The 12,392-nt window shown below is 42.9% G+C and overlaps 1 protein-coding gene across 1 annotated transcript in view; it reads left to right on the forward strand.

Annotated features, from left to right (window-relative positions):
- The first annotated feature begins 10,609 nt into the window (after positions 1–10,609).
- The window catches only part of NUP205 (nucleoporin 205kDa), a 94,267-nt gene continuing 92,484 nt past the window's right edge, over positions 10,610–12,392 (forward strand). Inside the window, exon 1 of the mRNA XM_011941255.1 lies at positions 10,610–10,668. Within this exon, the coding sequence (XP_011796645.1) occupies positions 10,641–10,668 (28 nt within the window). The 5' untranslated portion in view covers positions 10,610–10,640. The remainder of the gene's footprint in view (positions 10,669–12,392) is intronic.

Consider the following 12,392-nt stretch of genomic DNA (forward strand, 5'->3'; position numbering starts at 1 on the left):
GATTTATTCTATCAATTTTCTAATTTTAAAAGCATTTCAGGCCGGGCGCGGTGGCTCATGCCTGTAATTCCAGCACTTTAGGAGGCCGAGACAGACGAATCATGAGGTCAGGAGATCGAGACCATCCTGGCTAACACTGTGAAACCCTGTCTCTACTAAAAACACAAAAAATTAGCCGGACGTGGTGGCAGGCGCCTGTTGTCCTAGCTATTCTGGAGGCTGAGGCAGGAGAATGGCGTGAACCCGGGAGGTGGAGCTTACAGTGAGCCAAGATTGTGCTACTGCACTCCAGCCTGGGTGACAGAGTGAATCTCCGTCTCAAAAAATAAAATAAAATAATAAAAGCATTTCAATTAGGATTATTAATACTTGTGTGTTTATTAAATGTGCACCTAAAATTTTGAACATAATTGACAACTTTTCCTGGTCATTTGTGAAGTGATCCTAGTTTTTAAGATAATGCATTTAAAAACTCAAAAATAAAAAATGAAACAAAAATAACCTGATAATGGCTTAATGTCAATATATATAAAGAACTCCTACAACTCAACATTAAAAAAAAAACTTATTAAAAAATGGGCAAAGGCCTGAATAGATATTTCTCCAAAGAAGATATGCAACTGGCCAGTGAGCACGTGAAAATATGCTCACTATCATTTGTCATCTAGGAAATGCAAATCAAAACTACAAGGAGACACTACTTCATACCTATTAGGATGGCTATCATTTAAAAAAACCCAGAAAATAACAAATGTTGGCAAGAATATGGAGAAATTGGAAGTCCTGTGCATTTTGCTAGTGGGAGTATAAAATGGTGCAGCCTCTGTTGAAAACGGCATGGTGATTCTGTGAAAAACTTAATGCAGAGTGACCATAAGATCCAGCAACTCCACTTCTGAGCATATGCCCAGTCACATGGAAAGCAGAGATATGAAGACATATTTGTTTACCCAATTTTATAGCAGCATTATTCGCACAGCCAAAAAGTAGAGGCAACCCAAGTGTCCATCAACAGATGAATCGATAAACAAAATGTAGTCTGTACATATAATGGAATATAATGCAGCCAGCCTTAAAAAGGAAGAAAGCTTTGACACATGCTACAAGATGATGAACTTTGAAGACATTATGCTAAATGAAAATATACCACCAAAAGACAAATACTCTATGATTCCAGCTATATGAGGTACCTCAAGTATTCAAATTCCTAGAGAGGAAAAAATAGAATATTAGTTGCCCAGGGCTGCAGCAAGGGAGGGATGGGAGTTAGTATCTAATGGGTATAGAATTTCACTTGGGGACAATGAAAATGTTTTGGAGACAGATGGTGAGGATGGTTGCAGGAGAGTGTGAATGTACTTAATGCCACAGAAGTGTACACTTAAAAATGGTTTAAATTGGCCGGACACAGTGGTTCACGCCTGTAATCCCAGCTCTCAGGGAGGCAGAGGTGGGAGGATGGCTTGAGCCCAGAGTTCAAGACCTGCCTGGGCAATATAGCGAGACCTTGTTCTCCATAAAAAGAAAAGAAAAGAAAAAAGACAAAAAGATGGGCACGGTGGCTCACGTCTGTAACCCCAGCACTTTGGGAGGCCGAGGTGGGCAGATCACGAGGTCAGGAGTTCAAGACCAACCTGGTCAATATAGTGAAACCCTGTCTCTACTAAAAATACTAAAATTAGCCAGGTGTGGTGGCAAGCACCTGTAGTCCCAGCTACTCAGGAGGCTGAGGCAGGAGAATCACTTGAACCCAGGAGGTGGAGGTTGTAGTGAGCTGAGTCGGTGCCATTGCACTCCAGTCTGGGTGACAGAGCAAGACTCTGTCTCAAAAAAAAAAAAGGTTTAAATGGTTAATTTTTATTTATGTATATTTTTACCACAATAAAAAATATAAGAATGAGTACCTCAGCCTTGCTATAGGTACTATGCAGAGTTAATTTAAGAAACCAAGGAGCAAGAACATTTCAATGCTGGATAGTACCATTTTTCTTCTTAAATTAAACTTTAAAATGACTGCCTTGCTATGGAGTTGTCATGCTTATGGCTGGAGATTGAAACCTTAAAATTATGGTAAAGTTCAACTCCATCCCAGCACTTTGGGATGCTGAGGCGGGTGGATCACGAGGTCAGGAGATCGAGACCATCCTGGCTAACACAGTGAAATCCCATCTCTACTAAAAATACTAAAATTAGCCAGGTGTGGTGGCAAGCACCTGTAGTCCCAGCTACTCAGGAGGCTGAGGCAGGAGAATGGCGTGAATCCAGGAGGTGCAGCTTGTCGTGAGCTGAGATCACACCACTGCACTCCAGCCTGGGTGACAGAGTGAGACTCCGTCTCAAAAAAAAAAAATTCAACTCCAAGTTGCTGCAGCCACATCAATTTTCTATCTAAGTTTGAAAGCATTTAAATTAGTCTTATTACTAATTGTGTGCTTACTAAATGTGCAATTTAAAATGTATATAGTTGTGCAATGTGGTGAACACTGCCATGGGAACTTCATTAATAGAATCACTGATGCTATACTATTATTAGCACTGAATTAATACATTTTTATCAGACATTTCATTCAATAGCTCCTTTTTTCCTTTCTTTAATCCCTATACTTTACCTTCATCATTCTTCAGTTGGATCATCCTATTACTAGTACTTTATGTGAAATTCATGTTATTTCACTGACTCTTCATAGCAATCCAAGTATTATTGGAAAGTATTATTATTTCTATTTTAATCGATGAGGAAACTCAGGCTCACAGAAGTTGCATAGCTTGCTTGATAACACACAGTAAGTCATGGGTGAAGTAGAAATTTAATTTCAGGGCAGTATGTCTCAGGAGTCTCTTCTCAACTCCACCAGCACGAGATGCCTTCCTCTGGTGATCATTATCTTCCTGAATTCTCAATTCTCCCATGATGTGGGAAGAGAAGATGCAAAATACACATCAGGAGGCTGAGGAAGGAGAATCGCTTGAACCCCGGAGATAGAGGTTGCAGTGAGCCGAGATCGTGCCACTGCACTCCAGCCTGCACGATTGGAGAGAGACTCCATCTCAAAACAAACAAACAAACAAGCAAAACTTCTTTCTCTATTTACTTACTTTTTGCTTTTGTTTTCACTTGGGAATATTTTCTATTGTCCCTTGTTTCTGGGTTTCCATCATGTCCTGAACAGTATAGCAGTTTATTTCAATTCATGCTTTCTTGTTCTTTGTACAAACATAGCTTCACTTTGAGTCTTTGGATAGGATGAAGCCTCTGCTCTTTCGTCACACTCAGACAGAATTCTGCTTTCCTCAGGAGCTCCCCACTCTCCTCCACGCACTACTGCCCAGGGCTGGAGCCAAGTATTCATGCTAATTCCCAGAGTACAGTCCAGATTCTTTCCTTTTTTTTTGAGACGGACTCTCACTCTGTCGCCCAAGCTGGAGTGCAGTGGTGTGATCTCAGCTCACTGCAATATCTGTCTCCCAGGTTCAAGCGATTCTCCTGCCTGAGCCTTCTGAGTCGCTGGGACTACAGGCATGTGCCATGCTCCGAAAATTTTGTACTTTTTGGTAGAGATGGGCTTTCATTGTGTTGGCTAGGCTAGTCTCAAACTCCTGGCCTCAGGTGATCCACCCGCCTTGGCCTCTCAAAGTGCTGGAATTACAGGAATGAGGCAGGGAGCCTGTCGCAGATTCTTTCTGATCACATAAGTTGACTTTGCAATCAGCGCTTTTATAGTATTCTACTCCTACCTGATTTCCTGTTTTACAGCATGTTCCACGGGGGCACATGCCCTTGTCAGGACCAAGGACCTGACATAGAAGAAAATAGGGAGTACCTTGCCTCCTTCAGCTCCACATTGATAGTTCATGTAGCAGGAAAAGAGGCACCCAGCCTTCTTATCCTAGAGTTTTCAGGTACTTGCAAGAGAGATGTTGGCTTATGAAGAGTCTTCAAAGAGCCCACAATATAGTCTGGCAATGGGTAATAGACAGCAGCTTGATCTTTTGCCATCCTTATTCATTCAACAAACTTTTATTGACTACCTATTGAGTACCTCTATTCTATGTGGAGCTTCAGTCCAAAGGGACAGAGTTATGAAAAATAACAACATGTTATGGGATGGGCATTTAATCCAATCTGGGGGTAGAAATGGAGTGGAGGAAGGTGATGTTTGGGTTGAGGCTTGATGGCCAAGTAAGACTAACCAGATGAAGAAGCAGCTAAAGGTGTTCTAGAAAGAAAAGATAGCACCCACAAAGATTCTGAGTTTGCCTCATGTGCTGAAGTGTGCAGTTTATTTCAATTAACACTTTTTTTTTTTTTTGAGATAGAGTCTTACTCTGTTGCCCAGGCTGGAGTGCAGTGGCACGATCTTGGCTTACTGCAGCCTCTGCCTCCCAGATTGAAGTGATTCTCATGCCTCAACCTCCTGAGTAGCTGGGATTACAGGCGCACACCACCATGCCTGGCTAATTTTTGTATTTTTAGTTGAAATGGGGTTTCACCATGTTGGCCAGTCTGGTCTCGAACTCCTGACCTCAGGTGATTTACCTGCCTTGGCCTCCCAAAGAGCTAAACCACCACGTTAATGGTTTCTTGTTCTTTGTACAAACATAGCTTCACTTTTTTTTTTTTAAATATAAAAAGAGGTTGTGCAGGAAAAGTCCTCTTTTTATTTTCTATTTTTTTGAGACAGAGTCTCACTGTGTCACCCAGGCTGGAATGCAGTGGTGCGATCTGGGCTCACTATAACCTCTGCCTCCCAGGTTCAAGTAATTTTCCCGCCTCAGCCTCCCTAGTAGCTGGGATTACAGGCACACACCACCATGCCTGGTGGAGATGGAGTTTCTCCATTTTGGCCAGGTTGGTCTCGAAATCCTGACCTCAGGTGATCAGCTTGCCTTGGCCTCCCAAAGTGCCGGGATTACAGGCTTAAACCACTGTGCCTGGCCTATGGTTTCTTGTTCTTTGTACAAACATACCTTCGCTTTGAGCCTTCTAATAGGATGGAAAGCGAATTTGAAATAGGTGAGACTGGAGTTAAGAGGCTGTTGGGATGATCCGGCCTATGGAAGGAAGCTCTTACATAGGACCCATTTGCTGCATCATGTTGTGGGTCCCTACTCCACCAGATACTGCCAGTATCACAAGGTCAGTGGATCTGCAACTACAGTCTATAGCTGGCCACTGACTGGGGATCAAAACATGGACCAGTTGTGTTTGGGTCCTCCACTGGGCCCATATGGAAAATTACAGAGTTTGAAACTCTTCTAAATTTCTAAGTCTTGTCCAGAGGAGTTGTTGTAGCTCCGTAAGTCCCAAACCTTGAGCTTTGTCACTTTTTCACTGGTCTATTTCCCTTCTCCCTATCCCATACACTTTGATGACTATGTAAAGTCTTATCATCTGTCCATTCAAATGTGACTTATTTCATATAATTTCCCCTAATTTTCATTTCCCTGACTCCAAATAAGAATTAGCTGTCCTTATATTAAGATCTCAAATAACTTTGTGCATAGATTGAAACTCAATTCACCGAGGGTGATAAGGGAAGTTACCAGTAATGGATCAATTAGACTGGGGCATAACTATTTAATTGCTGAACGCTGCGATGTCTGCAGTGTACTCTAACAACTTAGTTAAGCTAATCCTGAGTATTTAATTATACCTCCATTTATACCTATTTGGCCTTAGAAATAGTTTATTTTTATTTAACAAATACTCATGTAGCACTACATGTCAGACTTATTTTAAGGACTTTACAAATAAGTTCCTTAACAACCCTATGATATAGGTACTAATATTGTCACCCTATTTAGAGAGGAAAAAGCCAAGGTACTCAGGAGGGTTTCACAGCTAATAAGTAACTGAAACACAATGTGAATTCAGGAAGCCTGGCTCTAAGTCCTGTGCACTTCATCACAATTGTATGTGGTCTCTCCCAGCAGGCAGTGGAAGCACTAAGCTCTGCAAATTATTTTTCTGAATTGTAACTGCAAGCCAGAGATGTGGTAGGAGCATGGAATATAAATATAAAAAGACACAGCTGTTGCTTTCAAGGAGTATATCAGTTATTTCTTGGGCATAACAAATCACAAAACGGTGACTTGAAACAATAGCCATTTACTTGCTCACAATTCTATAATCTGGTCTGGACTCACTTATGCATTTACAGTCAGTTGGTGGATCAACTAGTACTGAGGATCCAAGATAGCCTCACTAATGTTCAACATTTCAACTAGGGCCTCAAATGGCTAAGGGCTGGCTAGGCCTCTCTCCTCATGGTCTTTCATCCTCAAAAAGACAAGTTCGAGTTTCCTTACATGGGCAAAAGAGCAAAAAGGAAGTAACAAGGTCTCTTAAATCCTGGACTTAGAAGTGCCCAACATCACTTCCTCTGCATTCTTCTCGTCTAAGCAAGTCAAAGGCCAACGCAGATTCAGTGTGGCAGATGATTATACAATGGCTTCAATTCAGGGACCTGTGATTCACTGAGGACCTTTTAATAGTAATCTACCACAAGAAGCTAACAGTTTTAGTGAGGAGACAATTGTCATAGCACATTGGGCTGTAATAAAGGTGGGAAAAAGTGCAATAGGTCTGTAGGCAAAGAAACACCTGAATTTGATGGGGGAGGGGATCAAGGATAGCATCATGAAGGCAGCATTAACACTGGCCCTGAGACTTTGAGAGCAGATTATGTTTGGAGGTTAACTTGGTGGGTGGTCACAGGTGGATAAGGAAGGGAAAGAAGGGCAATTCAGGAGGACAGAATAACAGGTGCAAAGACATCGATACATGGCAAAAGAAAGCATGTTGTACTTAGGGATAATAAATAGTTCAGAATGAGGCCGGGCGCGGTGGCTCAAGCCTGTAATCCCAGCACTTTGGGAGGCCGAGACGGGCGGATCACTTGGTCAGGAGATGGAGACCATCCTGGCTAACACGGTGAAACCGTCTCTACTAAAAAATACAAAAAACTAGCCGGGCGAGGTGGCAGGCGCCTGTAGTCCCAGCTACTCGGGAGGCTGAGGCAGGAGAATGGCGTAAACCCGGGAGGTGGAGCTTGCAGTGAGCTGAGATCCAGCCACCGCACTCCAGCCTGGGTGGCAGAGCGAGACTCCGTCTCACAAAAAAAAAAAAACAAAAAAATAGTTCAGAATGATTAAAGGGCTCTTGAGGAAGAGTGTGGAAGGCTGAAGAACAAGGCTCCTCGGTTGACGCCATTCTCCTGCCTCAGTCTCCCGAGTAGCTGGGATTACAGGCATGCGCCACCATGCCCAGCTAATTTTGTATTTTTAGTAGAGACAGGGTTTCTCCATGTTGGTCAGGCTGGTCTCGAACTCCTGACCTCAGGTGATCAGCCTTTCTTGGCCTCCCAAGGTGCTGGGATTACAGGCTTAAGCCACCGTGCCTGGCCATGTTTTTTGTATTTAAAAATCACTTTCAGGCTGGGCGCGGTAACTCATGCCTGTAATTCCAGTGCTTTGGGAAGCCAAGGTCAAGAGCTCAAGACCAGCCTGGCCAATATGGCAAAACCCCCACCCCCATCTACTAAAAATGCAAAAATTAGCTGGGTGTGGTGAAGTGCGCCTGTAATCCCAGCTACTCAGGAGGCTGAGGCACAAGAATTGCTTGAACCCGGGAGATGGAGACTGCAGTGAGCCAAGATTGCGCCACTGCACTCCAGTGACAGAATGAAACTGTGTCTTGAAATAAATTAATAAATTAATAAAATAAAATAAAAAATAAAAATCACCTTGAGAGTCCATGAAAGGAAGATCAGATGGAAATAAGAAAGACAAATGAGAAGCCTATTGCAAAATACCAAGTTTAAGAAGATGAGACTTGAACAATGGCATAGAAAGCAGAGAAAAGGAAAACGGTTCCAGAAATATTTGTGAGGTAGAATGAACAGGATTTGATAATTGAAGGAAGAATACAGAAAGAATCCCAGGTTTCTGATTTTGGCAACTGGGTGGATACAGGGGGCAGAGTTTTAGGGGAAAAGTGATCATTTACGTTTCAGACATGCTGGTTTTGAAACGCCTGTGTGACAATCAATACAGAAATGAACTGGACAGTTGGTTATACAAATCTGAAGCTCAGGAGAGAGGATCAGACTAGAGATACAAACACAGAATTCATCAGCAAGCAGGTGGTAGTAAGAAACTGTAAGATGTCCCAGAGAAGGCATGTAGAATGAAAGGACAGAAACTAGAGATGACCACAGGGGAAGAGCTAGATTTAGTGAGTAGAAGAGGAAGAGAAGTCCACGTAAAACACTAAAAATGAACTGGAAAGAGAGGAGGAAAACCAGTATCAGTGGTGCCGCAGTAGCCACAGGATAATATAATTTTCTTTCTTTTTTCTTTTCTTTTCTCTCTTTCTTTCTTTCTTTCTTTTTTTTGAGACAGAGTTTTTACTCTATTACCCAGGCTGGAGTGCAATGGCACGATCTCAGCTCACTGCAACCTCTGCCTCTGGGGTTCAAGCAATTCTCCTGCCTTAGTCTCCCAAGTAGCTGGGATTACAGGAGTCTGTCACCATGCCCAGCTAACTTTGTATTTTTAGTAAAGACAAGGTTTCACCATGTTGGCCAGGCTGATCTCGAACTCTTGACCTCAGGTGATCTTCCCACCTCAGCCTCCCACAGTGCTAGGATTACAGGCGTGAGCCACTGTGCCCGGCCTATAACTATCATAATTCAGAAAAGTGCCCATGGAATTTGATGACTGATCACTGGTAAACATACCAAGAGAAATTTTAGAAGGGTTTATGATGGCAATATCCCAGTTGCTACGAATTGAAGAATCCTGTGAGAGAATACTTGTAAAGTGTAATGATGGGCAAAGAGGACTTGCTGGAACTTAAAGAGTTACTTTATAGAAAGCAAAGTTATCTACTGAGAGGGAAATGTGTGGGCTTAAAAAGTGCGTGTGGAGAGGGAAATGCTGGTAACAGTTGTGCTGAGAGAGAAATCTTTGAATGCCACTTCCTGTCAAGTTCCTGCACAGTATTCTTCTCAGTTTCATGATAAACTTCTTGAAATATTCCTTTGCCTTTACTTTCTCTCTTCCCCACTTCACTCCTTAAAACCACTTTAATTGTAGTTTGGCATTTGTCTCTATATAACAATGACTTCTAGAAAAAAATCACCAGTGACTTTTGTGTTTCAAACCTAATGTACATTGTGTCACTTGATATTATTTGTCCAAAATAATAAATGTTCTGTTCTGGATATTCTTTTTTGTTTGTTTGTTTGAAATGGAGTCTCACTCACTCTGTTGCCTAGGCTGGGGTGCAGTGGTATGATCTCAGCTCACTGCAACCTCCACCTCCCGGGTTCAAGGGATTCTCCTGCCTCAGCCTCCCAAACAGCTGGGGGTTACAGGTGCGTGCCGCCACGCCTGGCTAATTTTTATATTTTTAGTAGAGACGGGGTTTCACCATGCTGGCCAGGCTGGTCTCAAACACCTGACCTTAAGTGATCGGCCCACCTTGGCCTCCAAAAGTGCTGGGATTACAGGCATGAGCCATCGCGCTCAGCCAGTTCTGGATATTGTGAACATACTCTGTGCTTTTGTCTAAATTATTTGATTCTGATTTCCAACAGTGAAATGGGAATGATGGAGAGTTGATACAATGAGATTGTAAGGCACATGGAACATCTCTGACATAGCTATAATCAGATCATTTTCCCAATAGAATGGTTTGCAGGGATTAAATGAAATAATGGCTGTAAAATTCTTAATACATAGCTGTAAATAGCAATGATTATATTTTAGTTTGATTATATTTAGCAAACTAAAATTTAACAACTGAAGAAAGAGAGTTCAGCTACTTTGGTTGCTCAGGTAGAAAAATACTTGGTGATTATGAAACGATATGTCTGGAATTTGTTTCAAAATAATCGAGGGCGGAGGGTGGGGAGGATAGGGTGCTGGGATGGTAAGGGTGGTAAGGGTGCTGCCGTGGTGGGAAATTGGCCACGTTATTGATGCTGAGTGTTCACTATTCTAATTTGTATGACTTCTAGAAAAAAATCCGTTTTGAAATTCTATAGTTTGAAAATTTTATAGTTAAAAATTATGATTTGTTTCGCTCTACGCAACTATGTTGACACAACATACTTGGTAAACTGAAATGTCACTGAAACTTAGTTTTTAACCGGTCAATGACTTTTCGAGGTGTAGACACTTCACACCTTACTCCACTCCCCACTGTAAGGAAGATTTAACTTGAAACGGAGATAATGATTTGAACTTACGGCTTTTATAATCTCACAAGTGGGCGTCATTTTAATAACTACTCTCAGAATATCTTTTTCTATTCCACTTTACTTTTTCCTCTCCACTTAATCAACTCATCATTAGAAAGAAACTACAAGTCCCAGGATGCACTACACGATGAACGTCGGCTCGAGGACCTTGTGCCTCTGAAGTGGTTGCCCTCGCCTTATTTGAATGGGAATAATCCCAATGAAAATTGATGCTTGTGACCCAGAGCAGATTCTGGAGCCTTCTGTACGCCTGAGACGGCCCAGCGTGGAGGGGACAGCGTGGTGCCTTTTTGTTCAGGCTTCACTCAGGGCAGCCTCACCCCTTCCTGGGGCCTCCATGCGGCAGAAAGGCTCAGTTAGTGCGCCTCTAAGATGGCGACGCCTTTGGCGGTAAATTCGGGTAAGTGTGGCCAGACAGAAAGGAGACGATTGAGCTGAGCGATGACCAGGTCTTCAGGGAGAGACGAGACCGTGGGGTTTCTCGGAGTCTAGGACCCAACTTATGTGCGGTGCCTGCTTTTCCCTAATTCTGGGCCTAGAGTCTCACCCCTCCCCAGTTTGAATGGCGCGCGTCGGTGCTGCGGCTCTAGCCCTTGAGTTGGGGTTTGAGAATCGAGGCGGTGAGGCTTGGGCAGCTGGACCCAGGTATTTAATCTCTCACAGCCCAGGGCTGAGCCTGGCTCCCTCACCCCCAAGTTCCACTGTGCGTCTGTGGTCCAGATTTCGCCGGAAAAGCGTCAGGTCTTCAGCAGTGAAGCCAGAGGACCCGAGATATTTTCCAGCCATGAGCAGAGGCTGAAAGTAGGCGCCGGAGTTCCTTAGAGGGTGGGGGATCTTGCAGGCAGCGAATACTCCCGATTATGAAGTCGGCCATCTGAAAGGTGGTCAGGAAGAGGGTGGCGGGGCTTCAGCGGACGTCTCCTAACTCTGCGGATGTGGTTAGGCCCTGGATGTTCTTGTACCTTTGGAGCTGTAGATTTTCGGGGTGGAATTGAATCTAGAAGGTAGTAAAAGAACTCTGGAAGATTTGGGGTGGATCCTCTTTGATGATTCTCAATTTGGGCGGTACCGCCCTCCAGTGGTGTTTGAATGAGTGAGTGCATTTTGATTGTCATATTTCCTGGGGTACACTGCTGTCGCATAGTAGGCGGGGCAAGGATGCAGAAAGTCCTTCATAGGCAGAGCAGTCCGGGAAAAGAATTTGGCGCTTAGAATGTTAATGCCTCGATTGAGATGCTCAGAACTTCGCGGGCAAGATTAAGAGTATATCTGTGTGGTAAATGCTTGTAAGAATCTCACTTAAAAGGACTCTTTCCTGGGTGCATTTTCTGTTTCTTTACAGTCATTTTTTAAAGTATTGGTTCTATTTTCCACAGGACTGATTTTCTCGAAAAGTTGTCTAAATCTGTTTTGTAAATCAAATCATTTCAGAAACGCTATGATAAATTATAATGAAAGTTATGTTTACTGAGCACATACTATATCCCAGCTTTACGCTTATTATTGTGCTTATCTCATTCAGTTGCCATTTATACACCTTTGGAGTAGTTGCTGTTAAATACACCATTTTACAGATTTGGAAATAGAGACTTCAAATAGTTACGTAATGTCCCCAGAGTTAAACATCTAATGATTCTAAGCCAGTCTTATGTGCTTAAACTACCTAGTGCTACTGCTTAAGCACAACCTAATTCATTTTATGATATTAGACGTATATATTAGAAGGTTAGTAGTGAAGTTACATGCTTGATATTGCTGTCCTTCCTTCCCAATTAGATATGCTTAAAAGCAAGGGTTGTGTGTTATACCTGTGGTTATATATAATTTCTCTATTTTATTTTATTTTTTAATTTTTTGTTTTTGAGATGGGCTCTTGCTCTGTCTCCCAGGCGGGAGTGCAGTGATGCGATCCCGGCTCGCTGCAACCTCTGCTTCCCAGGTTCAAGCAATTCTCCTGCCTCAGCCCCCCGAGTAGCTGGAATTACAGGCACGCGCCACCACGCTGGGCTAATTTTTGTATTTTTAGTAGATGCGGGGTTTCTCCATGTTGGCTAGGCTGATCTCGAACTGCTGTCCTCACGCCATCCTTCTGCCTTGGCCTCCCAAAGTGGTACCTTTACAGGT

Source organism: Colobus angolensis, unplaced genomic scaffold (genome assembly GCF_000951035.1).
Source record: "Colobus angolensis palliatus isolate OR3802 unplaced genomic scaffold, Cang.pa_1.0 Scaffold2, whole genome shotgun sequence".
Lineage (NCBI taxonomy): Eukaryota > Metazoa > Chordata > Mammalia > Primates > Cercopithecidae > Colobus > Colobus angolensis.